At 52.3% G+C, this 19,792-nt stretch overlaps 2 protein-coding genes across 5 annotated transcripts; one reads left to right on the forward strand and one right to left on the reverse strand.

Annotated features, from left to right (window-relative positions):
* Positions 1 to 146: 146 nt before the first annotated feature.
* DPAGT1 (dolichyl-phosphate N-acetylglucosaminephosphotransferase 1) lies at positions 147 to 4,995 on the reverse strand. The gene is made up of 9 exons (XM_043481595.1): positions 4,631 to 4,995; positions 4,212 to 4,332; positions 3,826 to 4,039; positions 3,407 to 3,553; positions 2,220 to 2,304; positions 1,483 to 1,671; positions 1,081 to 1,168; positions 759 to 914; positions 147 to 675 (listed from the first exon to the last, which is right to left on the reverse strand). Exons 1-9 carry the CDS (start codon positions 4,789 to 4,791, stop codon positions 610 to 612), a joined length of 1,227 nt encoding a protein of 408 aa, XP_043337530.1. The 5' UTR covers positions 4,792 to 4,995; the 3' UTR covers positions 147 to 609.
* A 4,248-nt stretch (positions 4,996 to 9,243) lies between these two features.
* C2CD2L (C2CD2 like) lies at positions 9,244 to 19,250 on the forward strand. Of its 4 annotated transcripts, none has more exons than XM_043482134.1 (14): positions 9,244 to 10,022; positions 11,992 to 12,087; positions 12,661 to 12,780; positions 12,937 to 13,047; positions 13,135 to 13,251; positions 13,349 to 13,460; positions 13,603 to 13,711; positions 14,619 to 14,683; positions 14,777 to 14,904; positions 14,994 to 15,168; positions 16,098 to 16,199; positions 16,348 to 16,481; positions 16,569 to 16,854; positions 18,163 to 19,250. In XM_043482134.1, exons 1-14 carry the CDS (start codon positions 9,669 to 9,671, stop codon positions 18,372 to 18,374), a joined length of 2,121 nt encoding a protein of 706 aa, XP_043338069.1. In that variant the 5' UTR covers positions 9,244 to 9,668; the 3' UTR covers positions 18,375 to 19,250. The 4 variants fall into 4 exon arrangements, with proteins under 4 accessions (XP_043338069.1, XP_043338070.1, XP_043338071.1 ...); XM_043482135.1 differs by having other exon boundaries at positions 14,994 to 15,159; positions 16,345 to 16,481; XM_043482136.1 differs by having other exon boundaries at positions 14,994 to 15,159.
* Positions 19,251 to 19,792: the final 542 nt, after the last annotated feature.

The following is a 19,792-nucleotide window of genomic DNA, read 5'->3' on the forward strand; positions in this document are numbered from 1 at the left end:
TGCTAGGAGGCGCCTAATGTGCTTAAAAAAAAAAAAGAAAGAAAGAAAGGATGGGACACAGATAGGCATCCTCTCCGAAGAAATACCTCCTTCAACCTTCCCCATCCACCCTACAATGCCCATATAGGAAATACACCTATAGGAACAACAAGAAAAAGACAATACTTTATTGTCACCACTGGGAGCACCTGGCCCCCCGGTCTACTCTTAATCATCAGGATACTTAATTTATAGTCAAGTCACCTTTGAACCTGTGTCCCTATCCCCAGCCAGGGTTCTGTCTCCAAGTCCAGCATTTTCCTTGAGTGTCAGAGTTGTGGGCAATTGCATAAAAGCTACAGTACCCCAACTTAGGAGGCAGCAAAGATGGGATGGAGAGGGAGAGTGGCAAGCTGAAGAAAGCCATAGGCAAAGTCCAATCACCAGTCATTAGAGAGCAAGACAGGCCCAGGTGTCAATAATCACGGGAAAGGAAATGCTGAGAACAAAATCTGGAGGAAAATGAAGGGTGGGAGAGGCCTGGGCCAGTTGGCAGTCTTGGTCCAGGAGATGTTGGCCTGAGTCAGGAACCCTGGAGGCTGTGAGGCAAAGAGCAATGGATCAGGGGACTCAGACATCATAGAAGAGTCGGACAAGCTGGTACCGAATGGAGAAGGTGACAGCACTACCGACGACCTGCAAGGAGAAATGAACTATAGTAAGAACCCTGGAGAAAGGGAGACAAGGAGGTGTAAACCACACCCCCAAGAGCATTGCACCTGTAGCAGCAGCAGGAAGAGGGTGAGGTTTCTCTCATGCATGGGCCCAAAGACTTTAAGTAGCAAGTTGATGAGGGTCATGTTGTTACATTCCGTGAAGGCACCGTCCTCATTCTCACTGTGGCGCACCGTCAATAGCCCAAGGTTCTCTGCTACCTGGAGGGGCCAAAAGTGGAGAGAACTTTTGCTAATACTTATGCTTCAGGAATGGGATCTGCTGAATGCTTGCAAACTCCCCTTGGGTCTGATGTAGGCCTAGGTTTTCCCATTCCCTGAATTCAGAATGGCAGCCTAGAGCCTTACCTCCTTGTTACCCTGTTACCTTTAGAATAAAGGTGCCCAAGAAAGAGAGGCTCTTGGTCTTGAACTTGGAATAGCTCATCTCCAGTTTGCCTGTCTTGGTATTGAGTCTGCGGGGGAAGAGAGCTTCATGTGACTGGGCCACTACACCAAGAACTCTCCTCACTGTGGTTAATTCATAGAAAGAGCACTGAATGTAGAGTCAAACACCCTGAGATCTATTTCTGATTCTGCTGCATACTTCTGTGTGATCTGTGCTTCTGTGAACATTAAATGAGATCATGTAACTAAATGTGCTCTGTAATGTATAAAGGGCTAACTGTATGGAGAGAGCCCTTCTTTGGGCCCACTCCCTTTGCACAGCAAACGTCTAAGGCATCCCAAGTGACAAAGCTACGTTGTCCCTTTCAAGCCCCAAAGCTACCTGGGCATACGGTGGCGAGGACAGGGGATGATATGCAGGAGCTGAGGCAGTGAGTAGAGGAAGTTGAACACCTGGGGCATGAAGAAGAGGAGCATGGTCTTGCTGAAGTGTCCCAAGATGCCCACCACGGCAAAGGTCATGCCAGCAAAGTAACAGAAGGTATCTCCCACAAACACCCGAGATGGGTACCTGTGTGGGGGAGAGGATCTGAGCCAGCAGCAAGAGGTGTTAGCAATCCTTTATCTCACATCACACATCCTGGGCACTGGGCTAGCCCTGGCTAGATTTGGCTCAGAGAGGGTTCCTGCTCTCCCAGCAACTCTCCAGGAACCAAGGCCCTGATTCCTTCTATTCCTGGGGGCTCCACAGCATCTGCCCAAGTGACTGGTTTATGAATGCATGCATGCTAAGTTGCTCAGTCATGTCTAACTCTTTGTGACTCCATAAACTGTAGCCTGCGATGAAATTTCCCAGGGAATACTGGAGTGGGTTGCCATGTCCTGCTTCAGGGAATCTTCCTGGCCCACGGATTGAACCAGGTCTCCTATATTGCAGGTGGATTCTTTAGCGCTGAGCCACTGGGGAAGCCCAAGACTTAAGAATATTACCAACTAAAGACCCAGAGAACAATACAGAGATGTGCAGGTTTAGCCTCTGTATCAGGAGATGGGTCACAATCAGGACGATACTTGCCACATGTCCAAAGAGCTGTCCCCCCTGTCCACAGGCCTACTTACCAGTTATGGTAGAGCAGTCCCAAGGTGGTGAAAAAAAAGGGTATCATGAAGTAGAGGGAAAAGATGTGATCATCTCGATAATCACCTTTGGAAGAAGGGGAAAAAGAAAGAAGGAAAGGTTGATGTCCACTTCCCCTGCACATCATGGTCCTATTTTCCTCTGTCTCTAAGTTCTGTCCCAAGCTATACAGTCCACCTCTCTAAAGTCTCAAGGACGTACTACCCCTTTTATATCACCCAGGCAATTTCCAATACTTCACCTCTTTCATGAACCCCTCCTAAACTAGTTACTGTCTTACATTTGGTTCAGACCATTCACGCCTTGGTTTGAATGTCAGCTTTACTTCCTGAGTGACCTTGATCATGACACATTTAACCTCTCTGAGTCTCAGTTTCTTATCTGTGAAAAAAGGTTGATAAAAATACCTGCCACATAGAGTGGCTACAGAGTTTAAAGTGAGATTACATTTTTAAAGTGCTTAACTTTAATAAGCACTTATGGAGGTCCTTCAGCCATAGACCACTAGAAACATGCCTGGAGTCAAAGCTAGGTTTATTGAGGTGTAACAAGGGACACTTTGGAACCCACACACTGTGGGGAACCTTAGGATGCCTCAGTAAGGAGGTGTTAGGAGGACTTGTTATATGATTTAAGTAATTCTGCGGAGGATGCAAGGAGGCAGAGTTTTGCCCTGGGTGCTGTCAGCAGTGTTAGTGCCATGATTGAGAAGCTTAATAATTTTTATCCAAGAAGTGAGAAGAACTGAGCTGTTATCAGAAGGAACCAGCAACCACTCATTTTAGCCAGCAGGGGATCTTGGTCATTGTGAGATGTACTGTGTTCCTGTGGTTTTGTCTATTCTCAGACACAGTTATAGAGGGGGTCTGGTTTTGGTCACAGAGAAGAGTTACCCTGTCTGATTTGGGGTTTTATAAAATTGTTTATGTTCAATAGGAGAAGACCATGGCCTACCTATTAGTGACAATCCCTTTATAAATGGCAGGGCTTTCTATCTCACATTTAACAAATCTTAGTTACTATTTGTAACTTACTATTAATAGGTAAATAGCTCCCCTTATTTTCCATAATTACTCACATATCACATTTTTTTCTGAATTCCCCAAAGCCAGAGATCAGGCCGTTTCCTTAATACTCAGACTTCTCTCCCTGTTCCAATCCCACCTACCATCCAGCTCCACCAAGTTGAAGACAATGATGGAAGCAGAAATGACGAGTGACTGGCCAGCCTCAAGGCCATTAATTCCTGCTAGAATATTAATGGCATTGGTACAGAACACTGCCAGCAGCCCCATGTAGACATAGTACAGGATCCCTGCGGGAAGAAGACAGTAAGAAAAATAATGCCGCCTGTGGAATGAGGATTTAAGGATATTCTTCTGACAAAAGCGGTGAGGACCGAGTGTGAGATGAAAGGTCAACAAAAGGATCTAAGAAGACATGGGGGGACAAATCAGGAAGGAGAATGTGGAGCACTAGGAAGGATGCTCGGCCAGACACCGCCCCCCCACCCCCGGGGTAGGGGGGTGGTTGGCAAGGGTGCCCTGAAATAGGGGTCATAGGGGCAGAAGTGGCCGTGCTACTCACCCAAGTCCAGATGCAGGCCAAGGATCGGGCGTAAGGGCTTGGGTACCACAATGGTCGTGTTGCCAAAGTTGGTGAAATAGACCATGAGGAGAGGTAGTGAGGCAGCTGTGGGCAGCAGCAGCTTATGGCGCCAGCGCAAATTCAGTACATCATCCGCGAAGCCCAGGAAAATCATGCAGCAGATGGCAAGGAGTGCACCTATCAGGGCCACAAACTGGGGGAGGCTCGGGCATGTCATGGCTCCAGTCTACTCCCACTTCACCGTTCCTTTCAAGACCCGTCTTTTCGTTCGTTCTCAGCTCCTCCCCGCAAACCCAAATAACCCCAACTGTCGTCACTAACTCTTAGCCCTAGCCCCAGGCAGCCGCCCGCACTAACCCACTTACTTCATGGTGGGGGAAGACTTTACACTGCTGCTCCACAAAGCAGTTCAGGAAAGGGAAAGGGATGAAGCAGAAGAGTATGATAAGGAAAACAGCACCGCTGATCACTCCCTGGGACTCTGGGCTGTGGCCCAGCAGTATGTCAGGTGGAGAGGGGAAAAGAGGAAAGGGGGCGTGGTCACTCACTAATACAAGCAGTACCGTCACCTAACTTGGCGGGGAAAGGCACCACCACTGGAATCCCAGATACACCCAAGGGTCCCACCTTTCCGCCTCCATCCCTTCCCCAATACTAACCAGATCTGCCCTCCACCTCCCAGAATCCCGGGCTGGCTCCTAGGTTAGCGCTTTGTCTCGAGCGCAGTCAAGCATTCCAGTCCCCGCCTCTGCCCACACCCCTTCCCCCCCGCCCGGCCCCTCACATTTGCTGCCGGCTGGATTTGTTGAGGTCCTGGCCACAGAGGCGCGCGGCGATGAAGTGGCCTCGGAAAGCAGGGATAAGGGTGAGTGTGGCCACAAATCCCATCAGCGAGCCGATCAAATTCACCAACAGCGGCATCGGCAACTCCGGGAAGGCCCACATGGTGACCTGCCAGGGGGCCCACTCGGCCGCCTTCTTAGCTAATGGGCAAGCTCCAGCAGTAAGGTGTGGCCGCTCCCCACAGGCTGGCTCTTCCTACAGCAGCCTGAGCAAAACCCAAGAACTCTGACCTGAGCCGCCTTCGGGACTCCCGCGAGCCTCTATGAAGCAACCTTGGCTCTGCCTCTCTGCCTCTGCTTACCCACTGTTTCCGCCCGGATCTAGTTCGCAGAGCAACGATCACTGGAAGGAGGCGGCCATTTTTAATACGGGCATAATAGTGGGGACAGAAGTGTGATTTTTAAGCCACACCCTTTATTCGAGAGATGAATTATCACCAGGGATCTGGAAAAGCAATTAAAGAAGGACAAACAAAAGCAGATTCTTTCCCAACATCATATTAAAGATGTACAGCCCAGAGGGGAAAAACTCCTTGCCAGGTTCCAAGATGAACGCCTCCTTGTACCACGTGTCTGACGCGGCTTATTTTTGGTTCCACGTCAGGTTTAGCTCCGTTGGCCTCCGCTGGTCACGCTAAAAGAGCCAATGCCTGGCGTTTACTCTGGGACGCCTCAGGAACCGGGAAGATGGCTACAGGAAGCAAGGGGCGGGGGCGAAGGGGGCAGGCGGGATAAGGATGTGGAGCAGCACCTGCTCCTGGTAGAAAACCTGTTGCCAAGGTAGTCAACGTTGAGAAGGAAGCCAAGGTAAACACAACTCAGTTCCCCGAAACTCAGCTACAGTTTGGAAGATGAAGTAAATTTTAAGCGCCGACACTTGAAAAGCCCCTCCCACTTCATGTTTTCCGGTGTCCTTGATTCAGGTACTTTTCCTTCATCATCCCACCCACCTTCTACCCCCGCAGTAGCAGTTAGTTGCCGGGCAACATAGCTGCGCACTTCAGAACTGATGGGGCGGGGAGTGCTCTCAGGTCTTGGATTTAACCCAGTACTTGACTTTCCTTCGTACTGGATCATTAGACTGTGGCAGCCTTCCAGTCCGAGGAGGTGAGGCCGAGGCTTTGGAAAGAACTAAATAGGAGAAGCAGACCCAAAAGTGGCTGGCTTCTTGTAACCTGAGGAATTCCCAGGCAGGGTTCTCCCTTCAGCTCAGGTGCCTTTTGCTTGGCACCTGTTTACCTTTTTCACGCATTCACAGGCTCTTAGGTGGCAAATGATTTCCAGTCCTCAGGGAAGAAATCATCACGAGGAAGTTGAGGAGAGAACTCAAGTATGCTGATAGTTTCTTCATTCTTTTGAATAGGAGTCAGAGTCAGGTTGACTCTTTTTAGGCCAAAGGTAGTCCATCGTGTCTCTCAAATGTCCTTTCTACTTGAAGGTGGCTCTGATTAACAACATAAAGCCATATATATGGTTTATATATATACCAAGCCAGTATTTACTTGATAGTTGTATTCCACCAGTTTTTCAGTACTTATTATCCCACTGGTATTGTTTTTCTGTGTGTGAGTGTGCAGCTGCACATAGGTACATGAGTGTGCATCTGTGCCTCTTAGACTGGAAACCCCCTAGAGGCAAAGTGTTTTCTGTTCCACAGGGTGTCCCCCTGGGGCTAAGCACACAGATATCTGTATAGAAGGCATCCATACATATAATCAGTCTCCATCTGAAAGAGGTACAGAGGGCAATAGGAGAGAACAATTAGTTGTGACCAGGGGAAGTGAGAGGACCTTGAGGAAGAGTAATATCTCCAAGGATTTCAGTATGTGACAAGAGTGGAAGGGCCTTTCAAACAGGGAAAATGAGACACCAGGAGCAGGTGGAAAGGAAGAGCTTGTGAGAGCCCCAGAGGAGGCAGCATTCAGTTATCTTGTTGATCAGGAGCAGACTGAGACTCCCTGGAGATCTGAGGAATAATCTGTATCTATTTCCTGTTTTATTAGGAGGCCAATCCTAATAAATCTTCCCATCTTGGCATTGGGAACCTTTGTCTTCTCTTTTTTCTCCAGAGATCATTAGCCCTCCCCTACAACCCCCACTGGAAGAGGGTAGGGGACTTGTTCAAAAACAAGACACCGGGGATTCAAGGTCCATGAATACATGTTACTATCAGAACATGGTTACTTGGATACTTCTTATATAATCGGAATATTTTTGTTCCCATGATGGTAAATGCCCAGTTGATTATCAGACTCACAAGGAGGAACAAACGCATGATTGGGCACACTTGAAATTTTGTGCCTGTCCTGATACAAGTTCAAAGCATCTGCCTATATGCTAACGCTCATCCTAGGATCCATGGATCAGGTGGGTTGTCAATGGTTTCAGCTGGTTTCTTGGGCTGAGCAGGCAAGGTCTGATATGCACACCTCCTGCTAGGGAGCCCTGAGTGCCTTCCAGTAAGCAAAGCCAATGCATTATTAAGTCCGATTGCCTGAAAAGACTGTCCTAGAAATGTTTCACAGTGCTGAACAAGTCATTATGAGACAGCTTTGGAGGGTTTGGATCTATGATACTTACAGGACCATATCTGTGGCTTTTTCCAGGCAACTGAGTTTTTTCCATTTCTTCCTGCCTCTCCTTTATCAGCAAGCCCCAAGATCTCCCATTCCACTTGGATGATACAAATAGATTTTCAAAAGATGGAAACAGTATAGAAATTCTCAGTGTTTACATGTATATTGGAATATTTTCTGTTAGGCTTCTTTATATTTATTTATTTGGCTGTGTTGGGTCCTAGCCACGTGACGGAGGACCTTCGATCTTTGTTGTGATATGCAAACTCCTAGTTGTGGCACGTGGGATCCAATTCTCTGACCAGGTACCAAACCCGGGGCCCCTGCATTGGGAGCACAGAGAGTCCCAGCCACTGGACCACCAGGGAAGTCCCTCTGTTAGACTTCTTAAAATTACAAAGAAGTTGTGCTTGGGAAACTTTTAAGTACTGTAGGGATACAAACTGATATAAACATGATTGTTTTCCTGAAGGAGGTGACTTCATTGTATTAAGGTATCTTGACTGAATATGAGGAAAGAGAGATGAGTTAAGACAGGGTCCCCACTCTTTTTGCCCCTAAAATCCACACTCTAAGACTTCTGTAGTTTGTGGTTTTGTTGCTAAGTCATATCTGACTCTTGGGATCCAATTGACTGTAGCCCGCCAGGCTCTTCTGTCCATGGGATTCTCCAAGCAAGATTATTGGAATGGGATGCCATTTCCTTCTCCAGGGGATCTTCCCAAACCAGGAGTCGAACCCCGGCCTCCTACATTGCAGGCACGTTCTTTTCCAACTGAGCTACAAGGGAAACCTATAGTTTGGGGGATCCAGTGATGAAGCATGGGCAGGGCCACAGCAAGGTCACCCACACCCCATTCCTTAGAGTGAAATCTGGGAATGCCCCAGGCTTTCCTACACCTCCCGTGGCTCAGGCACCCTGTCGCTAACCTGGCAGGTTCTGCTTAGCTCTGCAACCCCACACTTGAAGAGGACATTGTTTACTTCCATGTGCTCATTGCTCAGAGTAATGACTGGATTTGGGAGAGAGATACTTAACACCTTCCTGTTTACCTCTCTAAGGAAGGCCTGCCATATGTACGTGGAGAAAAGGAGCCTCTTGGGGAATGGAGATTCCGAATCCTTTTGTAGAATTTTCCTTCCCCTGCCTCCAGGAAGCAATGACAAGCCTCTGTCCTATGGGAATGGAATCCATCCCCTTACATCTAGGAAAAGGGATGGATTCTGAGGCCAGAGTGTACCTATAACATCATTTTTGGATGCGTGCTGAGATATCACATATTTCAGTCCTCTGGCTGAATCTATTGATAGTCCAGTGCTGCACTGCCAGCTCCCTTCTCATTACCACCCCCTCTACACGTGCTCCTTAGGCAGAAGCTGTTACTATGGAAATACATTATTTTTAAAAACAGAAGCAGCCCCAGGCTTGGGAAGTATCTCCACACGAGCAAGGAGGTTAATAGGGTGTCTCTTCGTCCTGGCCCCAAAGGATGGGAGTGGATGAGGGGGGTCAATATTCCATGTTCTCACCGTCTCTCCGGTGGGTATCAGCTGGACCTCTGCCAGGCACTTCTATCTAGGAGGGATGCTCTGCAGCTACACACCCAGAGCCTAGCTTCGGCCAGGACATAGGAACCAAGAAGCTGCGGAACCTGGGAGTGTTGGGATAAGGGGCTGATGCTATCCACAGGGGGTACCTCCTTTTTAACCCCACAGGGGTCCAGACTACGGAAAGCTAAGGAGCGTAGGGGAAAGCAGAGGCGGCATCTCTGGTGAGTGCAGTTACTCTTGCTTACTCTTACCTTGAGCTCAGGGGAGCAGGAGTACCCCCGATTCCAGGATGGGGCGGGGTAGTTAAAGATCCCGCCCATTTCCCACCCAGGAACCTCCTCCCCGTTCCTCTCCTCCTCCCACCGTCTTCCAGAGCTGGAGTTCCCGGCTCCCTAAGCCCCGCCCCGCGCGGGTGCGGCTCCTTTAAGGCAGGGTGGGGGCGGGGGGCCGGCCGTGTTGTCAGTGTCAGCTCTGCGCACGCAGCCCTCCGGGAGCCGGTGCCGGCCCGTGAGCCACAGCGTCTCTGCAGACAAGTCTCCGCCCGGGTCCGGCGGGGCCCCCGCCGTGGGAGGAGTCGGGCGCTGGCCGGCGACTAACCCGGTCGCACTGGTGGATCAGCCGAGGAGGGCCCCGGACTACGGAGAGAGGGACTCCGGCGTCGCGACCCCCCAGGAACCTCCTCTCCTCGATCTGTGGCACCCACTAGTCCCGGGCACCCAACCCCGGAGAGCCCCCAATCCCGCGCGCCCAGCCCCGGGGGAGCCCGCCCCCGCCCCACGGCCCGCTCGGGCCATGCTCCCCCGGGGCAGCGGCTGAGCCTGAGCTGGAACCGGGACCGGAGCCCGCGCGGAGCATGGATCCGGGTTGGGGGCAACGGGACGTGGGCTGGGCAGCCCTGCTGATCCTCTTCGCCGCCTCACTGCTCACGGTGTTGGGCTGGCTGCTGCAGTATGCCCGGGGCTTGTGGCTGGCGCGGGCCCGCGGGGGCCGGGGCCAGAGACCCGCCTTCGCTGCCGAGCCCGCCGGCTCCCTGCGGGAGCTGGGCGTGTGGCGCTCGCTGCTGAGGCTAAGGGCGACACGGGCCGGCGCACCCGAGGAGCCAGGCGTCCGGGGCCTTCTGGCATCTCTCTTCGCCTTCAAGTCTTTCCGGGAGAACTGGCAGCGGGCTTGGGTGCGAGCGCTGAACGAGCAGGCCTGCAGGGATGGGGTGAGTTGGACAGGACCTAGATGGTCCCCCCACTCTGCCTTTTTTTTTTTTTTTTTAGAGGAAGGACTGCTCAGGCCAGGAGGACCATATGGGGGTGGGGATCAACTGAGGAACCCCATGGCATCTCTTCCCCTCTGGGGTCAGAGAGAAGGGTTCAGGTGTGACTGGGCGTTGTGGAAATCCAGCTATATCCCAAATTTTCTATTCCTGTGGTCTAGGTACTCTCTGGCTTCACACCGGTGCACAACTTGCTGTTCTCATAGCAACACTAATCCCTGTGCCCCAGGGCACTTCCGCCTAGCCTGGGTGCTAGTTGTGTGTGTGGAGGGGGGTGAGTGGGGGGAGAGCAGGGCTGGCAGGCGTAGAAAAGAGACAGGTGCACCTGTGAAAGAATCTGCCTGGTCCTCTTGCCACCACACCCAGTCAGCACTTCATGCACCAGATCCCTGGTGTGACCAGGCAGGTCCCCGAGAAGCCTGAATCCCACCCACCCCCAATCCCTCAGTAATTTCATGGCTCCAGTCTAACACATCCTTCTTCATGCTCCCTGCCATGTCTGTGTGGAAGGAAAGGTGTTCAGGTGGAAAGGAGATTGACAATCCATAGCCCTCCCAGCATATGAGCCTAGAGCAGTCCCTTGAGGGTCAGTCACAAACCAGCCCAGCCTACTTCCTCCCATTGCACCACCAACAGCTGGCCTCCCAGGAAGTGGGGCAGGAAGCATGGTCATAAGACTGAGGTGGGAGTGGGAAGTGGAGACCTCCTTGTCTTGGGGTCCCCACTCATCTTGGCCTTCACAGCCTATGAACCGCCTTGCTCAGAGGGTTCTCCATTTCCAGCCACCACTAGTTGGAGGGCTTCACTCAACTAGCTGCCCAGATGCCTGGAAACAGAAGTAGACACACAAAAAATTGCTCTTCCTCCTTCACCCAGCTGACCAGAAAGCCAGATGGCATCTGTCAGTCTGCACCATGAACTCAGTCTTCCACCCAGCTCTCCCTGGACCTTGTCCCTCTGTCAGGACTGACTCCCCACGATAGCTGACTCAGCTGGACATTAGCCTCCCTTGGAGGGGGTGGGGAGATTGGGGTTCTAACCATCCATCTCCCTTGGCCTGACCTTCAGACAAGACTGCTACAGTAGCAGAGAAGTTGGCTTTCCCCAGTTTGCCAGGCAAATGAGCCCTATAGATTTGTTTCTGTCTGTGCTCAGGCTGTGCCCCCTCCTCACTTCTTCCCATCCTGCTCCCTGGATGGGGCTGCAGCAGTTTGCTTCCACTGCTGTGGAAGAATTAGGAAGCTCTTACAACACCTAAGCTAAGCAGCTTTCTGCTCCCTAATGCCACCTTACTCTCTGCCTTGAGGAATTAGCCAGGTCCCTGGCCCCTGAGCCCTCTGAGCTTGCTTTTCTTCCCAGTTCCTCTGGTAAACTTCCCCAAGGCCATGCTGAGCTAGTCTTCATCTCCAAGAATATGGGTAGAGTCATACTCCTGTGCCTCCACATCCCATTTAGCTGGAAGAAGGCTTAGTTCTTATCTTGAATAAGTGGCCCTACTGCTTTCACCCTTGGCTCAGCTGTGCCTCTTCCCGTCCAGCTAGGATATATAGGTGGCACCAACACCTTTATTACTGTTATTTTTTTCTATGCACACCTTTCTTCAGGGGTAGGGAAGAGGTGGGGGAAGAAGGAAGGCTCCTGGCATTCAAGGAGGAATCTAGGGTCTTCAGCTCAAGGTGATCTGGTCTCTGAGGTGGTCTAGCTCCCCAGGTCTGCCTCACAGCTGCAGACCCCTAAAGAGGTGGGATTCAAAAGAAACACTTCCTGTCCTAAAGCCCTGAGCCAAGGAGGGGCCAGAAGCCAGCCTGCAGCTGAGGCCTCTGCAGTGCCAGGGCCTAGCCAGCAACTGATTAGGTCAGCCCTGCGGGGGCAGCTCCAGAGACCTGATCCTATGTCCACATTCCTCCCCCAGAGCTCCATCCAAATCGCCTTTGAGGAGGTGCCCCAACTCCCACCCAAAGCCAGCATTAGTCATGTGACCTGTGTAGACCAATCAGAGCGCACCATGGTAAGGGTCTGATGGGTACTGCCTTCTTTAGGACTGGGGTGGGGGCTGATCCTGAGTTCCCTTTAGTTTGAGGGTTCTAACCTGAAGTCTGTGAATGCCTTAGGAATCCCAGAATTGACTTCAGGAGGTTGGAGAATCCCATTGAAGTTACAGGCAAAATGTAGTACTTGTGTGCATATCTGCATTTTTTTGGAGGAGTCTGAATTTTATCATTCTTTTATGGATTTATGACTACCCCAGGGGCTTGCCTGGTGGCTCAGTGGTAAAGAATATGCCTGTAATGCAGGAGACTCAGGTTTGATCCCTGGGTCGGGAAGATCCCCTTAGAGAAGGAAATGGCAACCCACTCTAGTATTCTTGCCTGGGAAATCCCATGGACAGAGGGGCCTGGCGGGTTACAGTCTTTGGGGTCACAAAAGAGTCACAAAAGAGTTGGACCCCCCAAAAAGTGATTCCCAAGGGAAACTGGAGAGGGGTCTGCTGACCCACTCTTAGGCAGGACAGGGCAGGGCCGAGTTGAGCATCCTTCCTCCATGCCTAACCCTCCTTGCCTCCGTGCCTCGGCTGTCTCAGGTGCTGCACTGCCAGCTCTCTGCTGAGGAGGTGATGTTCCCAGTCTCTGTGACCCAGCAGTCCCCCGCTGCCGTCTCCATGGAGACCTACCACGTCACTCTGACACTGCCACCAACACAGGTGGAGGGGGTGTGGGAAACTGAGTTGGGCAGGGGGTGGGAGGTTCAGTTGCCTCTGCCTTTTTTGTTTGGTTCCTCTCTAAGATGGAATTTGGGAAGAGAGGGTCCTAGGGGGTTGGAGGAGTGGGGCAAGTCAACCCAGTCCCTTTGTCCCCAGTTGGAAGTCAACCTGGAGGAAATCCCTGGCGAAGGCCTGCTTGTATCCTGGGCCTTCACCGATCGCCCAGATCTCAGCCTGACGGTGCTTCCCAAGCTGCAGGCCAGGGAGGTAAGGGGGAAGGGCTGGAGAGAAGAGACAGAACAGGGAGGGGGAGGCAGAGCTGAGGGCCTCACCTCCTTGTTCCCCTCCCCGCAGAGAGGTGAGGAGCAAGTAGAGCTTTCTACTATTGAGGAGCTGATTGAGGATGCCATAGTCAGCACCCAGCCAGCTATGATGGTCAACCTTAGGGCTTGCTCTGCCCCTGGGGGCCTGGTGAGTAGGCACTCCAAGCAAATAGTTTGTGTGCATGTTGTCTCCAGTGTACTGTGTTGGGATTCTTGCAGCTCTTTTTACCTCCTCCTGCTCTTAGGTTCCCAGTGAGAAGCCACCCACAGCGCCCCAGGCCCAGCCATCCATCCCCAGACCTATCCGGTTATTCCTAAGGCAGCTTCGAGCATCTCACCTGGGAGGTGAGCTGGAAGGTGAGAGCCAGAAGCTTCTGGTGGGCTACCAAGGCTGTGGCTGCAGGTGTTCCTGGCCCCTCTGCCCAGGGTATGACCTCTCTACTACTCAATGGCCTCTCAGCTTGGATATGAGCATTTTTATGTTTCTGGTTCCTCACAGGCACTGGGGAAGTGTGCTGTGTAGCTGAGCTTGACAACCCCATGCAACAGAAGTGGACCAAGCCCACGAGGGCTGGGCCTGAGGTGGAGTGGAGCGAGGACTTGACACTGTAAGGAGTGACTCCCCAGCCCCCACCCCTGCTCCCACGGGTGAACTGAGATCAAGTCCTTCCAGCAGAGCCCTGACATGAATCAGCTGTTTTCAGGTCTTAATTTTTGGTGTGAGCCTCTATTGTATGCCAGGCCCTGGCCTAGTTCCAAGGGCTACAGACATGACCAAGATGCACCTACCTCAACCCTGAGTTGATCACCGGCTCAAAGCAGAGACAGATGTATGTCAAGAAGATGGTATAAGTGCTCCAGTCCAGGTTTATGAAAAGTGCCATGGGAGTGCTTAGGTGAGGGTGCTTAATTCCATAGAAATAAAGATCAGAGTAGGCTTCATAGAGGAAGTGGCATTTAAACCACACCTTTGAACAAAAGTAGGATTTCAACGGAGTGTGAGAGACCAAGGGTTCATGGCAGAGGGAACAACTTGAGTAAAAGAAAAAGAGGGTGATTCAACATAGAAACTAGAAAGGCAGGAACCTGGAAGATCTGAATGCCCAGCTGAGGAGTATGGTCCCTGCTCAGCCCCATCCCATTTTCTAAGGAAGAGTCTGTCTTTGGAAGCATATTGGAACACTTGTTCCATCTTATTTACATCCATCTCTCTCTGCCTCTGGGCTTCCCAGGTGGCTCAGTGGTAAAGAATCTGTCTGCCAATGCAGGAGATGCAGGTTTGATCCCTAGGTTTCGAAGATCCCCTGGAGGAGGGAATGGCAACTCACTCGTTTTCTTGCCTGGGAAGTCCCATGGACAGAGGAGCCTGGTGGGCTATATTCCATGGGGTCGCAAAGAGTTAAACACAACTGAGCATACATGCACGCACTCTCTGCCTCTGGCCTGTGATCAACTCAAGGGTGGATTCAGTTTGCTAATCTTCCCCCTCCCTGCCCCACCTCTTGTTGGCCACAGGGATCTGGGCCCCCAGAGCCGGGAGCTGATCCTCAAAGTGCTGAGGAGTAGCAGCTGTGGAGACAGTGAGTATGGGGCAGGAAGGAGCACCTCTGGGTGGGTGCTGAGTGGGGCCGCCTGGTCATGGACCCAACTCACAGTGCCACCCCTTTCCCCAGCTGAACTCCTGGGCCAGGCCACACTGTCTGTGGCCTCCCCTTCCAGACCACTGTCCCGAAGACAGGTATGCCCACTCACCCCTGGGCCCGGGAAAGCCCTGGGGCAGGCAGCCACCATGGCAATAGAGGTGAGAAGCTGCCCCTGGGGGGGAGATGGGAAGATCCGGGGGAAGGCCAGTCCTGAGGCCCTGCCTCTTTCCTCTTCCCCCCTTGGCAGCTTCAGTATGAGGAGGGTTCCCCCCGGAACCTGGGCACTTCCACCCCCTCGACTCCACGCCCCAGCATCACACCTACCAAGAAGATTGAGCTGGACCGGACCATCATGCCGGATGGCACCATTGTCACCACGGTCACCACTGTCCAGTCCCGGCCCCGGGTAGATGGCAAGTTAGGTAAAGAGGAGGAGCCTGGGAGCCCAGCTCTAGCCAGGGGCCCTGGACTGCAGATCCATGGCAGGACAGGGAGAGGGCAAAGAAAGCCCTAATTCCAACTCCCTCTGTTTTCTGACCACATCTTCCATATCGCCTATGCCTCTCTCAAACTTTCCCTTGAAAGTGAAAGTTAAGTCGCTCAGTCGTGTCCGATTCTTTGCCACTCCATGGACTGTAGCCTACCAGGCTCCTCAGTCCATGGAATTTTCCAGGCAAGAATACTGGAGTGGGTTGCCATTTCCTTCTCCAGGGGATCTTCCTGACCCAGGGATAGAACCCAAGTCTCCCGCATTGCAGGCAGATGCTTTACCATCTGAGCCACCAGGGAAGCCCTAAACTTTCCCGTACATCTGTCCATTTCCCTAACTAGCCCTCTCCCCTTTAAGCCTGGACCTACCAGCCCCCACGACAGTACTCATACTTCCACCTCCCCAAGTTCCCCTCTTTCTTTTCACACGTCTGTCTTCTTCCCTTTTCCCAGCCCCAGCTGCCTAATTGCCCCTCCCTCACCCCTCAACCTGTAGCAGCCCGAGGGAGCCTCCAACAAACCCAGTGACCTCAGCGGCAATTCTCCTACTCCCAGGGCTTCTCCATGACATTTCTCCCAGCTCTACGGGTCCCATGGCATTTCCCCTACTTCTACTGGACCTCTATGCCATCTCGGCACACTCTCAGTATTTTCTTGCCCTTGATGGGCCCCCTGGCTCTTTCCCACACTCCTATTGGTTCCTGTGGTATCTTTTTGTCCCCAAGGCATCTTCTTAGTCACCCCTGTGATTAATCATGCCTTAGCCATGAGTCAGCCAAAGCCTGCCTCTCAATAAAGACAGTAGGGGGTGGGGACCACTCTAAAGCACCTCCCAGCTCACTGACCCTCCCCCACCCACCAGACTCCCCCTCCCGCTCCCCGTCCAAGGTGGAGGTGACCGAGAAGACGACGACTGTGCTGAGTGAGAGTGGTGGCCCCAGCAGCACGTCCCACAGCAGCAGCCGTGAGTAGGGAATTGGGAAGTGTGAGTGGTGGTTGACACCGGAGTCCCAGAGTCAAAAACCACTTTGGGTGGGGCACAGGAGTTCAAAGTCCAAGAAGGAGCTGGGGAGGAGTCAGGTTGCCCGTCTTCTGTATCCGTCATCCAGCAGGGGAGAGCCACCTTTCCAACGGCCTGGACCCTGTAGCAGAGACAGCCATTCGCCAGCTGACTGAACCCAGTGGGCGGGCAGCCAAGAAGACACCCACCAAGCGTAGCACACTTATCATCTCGGGTGTTTCCAAGGTAACAGGGCTCCAGGGAAAGGAGGTGGGCTCGGGAGAAAGCCCTCATGGGTCACTGTTGCCCATTAAAACTTGTCCTTCTTGCCAGGTGCCCATCGCTCAGGATGAGTTGGCACTGTCCCTGGGCTATGCGGCATCCTTGGACGCCTCAATACAGGATGATGCAGGGCCCAGTGAAGGTCCCTCCTCACCTCCCTCAGACCCCCCAGCCATGTCCCCAGGACCCCTAGATGCCCTTTCCAGTCCCACGAGTGTCCAGGAAGCAGATGAGACAACACGTTCGGACATTTCTGAGAGGCCCTCTGTGGATGATGTTGAGTCGGAAACAGGGTCTACTGGTGCCCTGGAAACCCGCAGTCTCAAGGATCACAAAGGTGGGGTGACATTGACAGCCTCTCCTTTTTTAAAAAATGTACTTGTTTATTGTGGGGTTATGCTGGGTCTTGGTTGCCGCGCACAGGCTTTCTCTAGTTTCAGACAGGGAGGCTACTCCTTGTTGCAGTGTGTGGCCTTCTCATTGCACTGGCTTCTCTTATTGTTGAGCACAGGCTCTAGGCGTGCAGGCTTCAGTAGCTGCGGCTCCCAGCCGCTAGAGCTCCGGCTCAGTGGTTGTGGTCCACAGGCTTAGTTGCTCCAAGGCATGTGGAATCTTCCTGGACCAGGGCTCGAACTTATGTCCCTTGCACTGGCAGGCAAATTCTTAACCACTGTGCCACCAGGGAAGCCCCCACCCCCACCTCTCTTTGATGCCCAGTTTCATCACCTGGGTCCCACTGGACACTTAGGGACATGGGAGCCTTGGGCCAGTCGCCTCCTTCCTCCTCCAACAGATCATCAGAGTTCCCAGCCTGTTTCAGCCACGCCAGAGTAGAGACTGGGGACTTGCTGCCTTGGGTCTTGGCTTGGATCTAACAGGCGTGGGTAATAAGAAGAGACGCAAAAGTATTTCCCTTTTTAAAAAAACCTCCTTTTTTCTCTCTTCCTGGATCTAAGGGCATATCTTCCTTCCCTTATTCTTTTCTTCCCCCTTTCCTTTCATTCCATACTCTCTCCGCTATAAGAAATCCTTCCCTAGGCCAACCCTAGGAGTGTCCCTGTAGCAGTGACACAGTCGGTGCATACCTGTGGTATTTCTAATTTATAAGGTTGTAGGACTTGCCCCAAATATCCTTCTCCCTCTGCCAGTGCATCTTTAACTATTTTAACTATCTATGATTTATGTCTTTAACTATTTATGATTTAAGCCTGCATCACTTCTTGGGATAATGAGGGTCCTAAGTCCAAAGCCTGCTGTGTAAGCACCTTTCTCATTATATTGGTCTTGAATTTACCCCTTTAAAGTTTTCCAGACACACCGCTCCTTGCTCACATCCTGGAATCTAGTCAACAAGTCAAGGTCAACCCACTTTGTCCCTTCGTGATTTTATAGGCTTTTAGGAACACCTCTGCTCAGCTTTTTTCTTTCTGTAGTAAAGAGGCCCAACTGTCAGTCTGCCCTCACAGAGTAGCCCAGCCCTGGGACATTCCTCCTCAGGAGTGCACACAGAACCCCACGAGCGCCGCCATGTTTTTCGCAGGAAGGAGGGCGGGCATGTTTTTTCTGTTCCATGCCTTGGCCCCCTTCATGCTCTTCCATGCTCTGCTCCCCACCTCGCCCCTCAGCCTCCCCTCTCCCCCTACAGTGAGCTTCCTGCGCAGCGGCACGAAGCTCATCTTCCGCCGGAGGCCACGTCAGAAGGAAGCTGGTCTGAGCCAATCACACGATGACCTCTCCAACACGGCGACCACACCCAGCGTCCGAAAGAAGGCTGGCAGCTTTTCTCGGCGTCTTATCAAGCGCTTTTCCTTCAAATCCAAACCCAAGGCCAATGGCAACCCCAGCCCTCAGCTCTGAGGGCCCTGTTCACCCTCTGAGCTAGGAGAGAGCGGGAGTCCTCTCAGCCCTTTCCCCACGTTCCCTTCCATTCCCCTCCCTGGATTCCCAACAGCCTGGGCCAGGGAAGCCCCCTGAGTTCCGGGAAGCCCTATCCACCCTGGGCTGTGGGGCCAGCTGGAAGGGTACTTGCAACGGGAAGCGTGTGAGAAGTGGACACCCGTTGCCAAGGACGTAGAAGAGGGAGTGGGTGGCTGGGAGCAAGAGGAGGCTCAGTCCTGACACCTGTGGGCATTCCTCAGACCCCTTTGCCTGCTGTTGACACCCACCCCCTCAGAGGAGTCCCAGGGTGCTCAGCTCCTCAGATGATCCTTCCTCCCTTATTTATTCTCTTTTCTATTTATATGTGTGGTCCCGGACCCTCAGTGAACAGTTGATAGAGGGCATCTCTCCTGGTGACCCTTCTCTCCTGTCCCAGGAGGGTTGGCAATTCCCTTTGGGATGGGGCTCCCACACCTCCCTCAGGTCCCCACCCTGACCAGCACCAGTGTCTGCCTCTGAGGACATTGGCAGCTCATAGAATGCCGGGCCGGTGCCCGGGATGGGGGGCAGGTACTCCCCACTCCCTGCCTCCCCTTCTGCTCCTCATCCTTCCCTCCCCCTTTATTACCTTTTTTGTACTTGATGCCTTCTCTGTGAGCAGTGGCTCTGTTGGAAGGAGGGAGCCAGGAGCCTGCTGGGAAGTCTTCCCCAGAGAGATGGCTTTAGGAGTTTTATTTACAGACTGTGTGATGATGGAGCAAGAGCAGGGTTGCCCCTCTGTGCAGTGGGAGATGATGATGTCCATTGCTGTGTGATGGCTTGGAATTTAATTTATTAAAGTCAAACTGGAGTTTATAAACTGGATAAATGATCATCCTTTGAAAGGCAAATGGGTAGTGAGGCTGTGGTGTCAATCTAGTGGGAGGATCAGAGACAGACCCAGGTGGGGTAGGTGACACATACATTGGGTCTGTGAAGTTCTTGCAGAGAGGGAGGGACATGTGGAGAAAGGATGGGAGCACAGTGTCTTTGAAAGGTCAAGTTGTAGTGGTAATTTCAATCAGGAAGAAAAAAAGCCCTTCAGCTAGTATGGGCATCTTCATTCCCCTTCCTTGAACAGGCTGCTCCTCCTGGAATATAGGAGAGTCTGGAGTAGAGCCTCTGGATCTAAGTCCCAATTCCACACATAATTATCTGCGTGACCTTGGACAAATTATGTAACTTCAGAGTACCTCAGTTTTCTCATCTGTGGAGTGGGGACTGTGATGATAGTAGCTATCCTTTGGTTGTGGGTGAGAAGTAAATGAGTAAAGTGTTTAGAACTTGGCTGGCATACAGTCAGCACTGAATAAGGATGAGCTGTTGCCTCAGAAGAGACAGATTGGAAGGGTGAAGTC

This window comes from Cervus canadensis, chromosome 11 (assembly GCF_019320065.1).
Source record: "Cervus canadensis isolate Bull #8, Minnesota chromosome 11, ASM1932006v1, whole genome shotgun sequence".
In the NCBI taxonomy this organism is placed as follows: Eukaryota; Metazoa; Chordata; class Mammalia; order Artiodactyla; family Cervidae; genus Cervus; species Cervus canadensis.

Bases quoted from the DNA above. Each gene is read 5' to 3' on its own strand.
- DPAGT1 (XM_043481595.1), bottom strand. From the start codon at position 4,791: ATGTGGGCCTTCCCGGAGTTGCCGATGCCGCTGTTGGTGAATTTGATC. The intron at 2,305-3,406 runs GTAGGTGGGATT...CTTCTTCCAAAG, and splicing joins CAACTTGGTGGAGCTGGATG to GTGATTATCGAGATGATCAC. The intron at 676-758 runs GTGCAATGCTCT...TTCTCCTTGCAG, and splicing joins TCTTCCTGCTGCTGCTACAG to GTCGTCGGTAGTGCTGTCAC.
- C2CD2L (XM_043482132.1), top strand. From the start codon at position 9,669: ATGGATCCGGGTTGGGGGCAACGGGACGTGGGCTGGGCAGCCCTGCTG. The intron at 12,088-12,660 runs GTAAGGGTCTGA...CGGCTGTCTCAG, and splicing joins ACCAATCAGAGCGCACCATG to GTGCTGCACTGCCAGCTCTC. The intron at 14,905-14,993 runs GTGAGAAGCTGC...CCCCCTTGGCAG, and splicing joins CAGCCACCATGGCAATAGAG to CTTCAGTATGAGGAGGGTTC.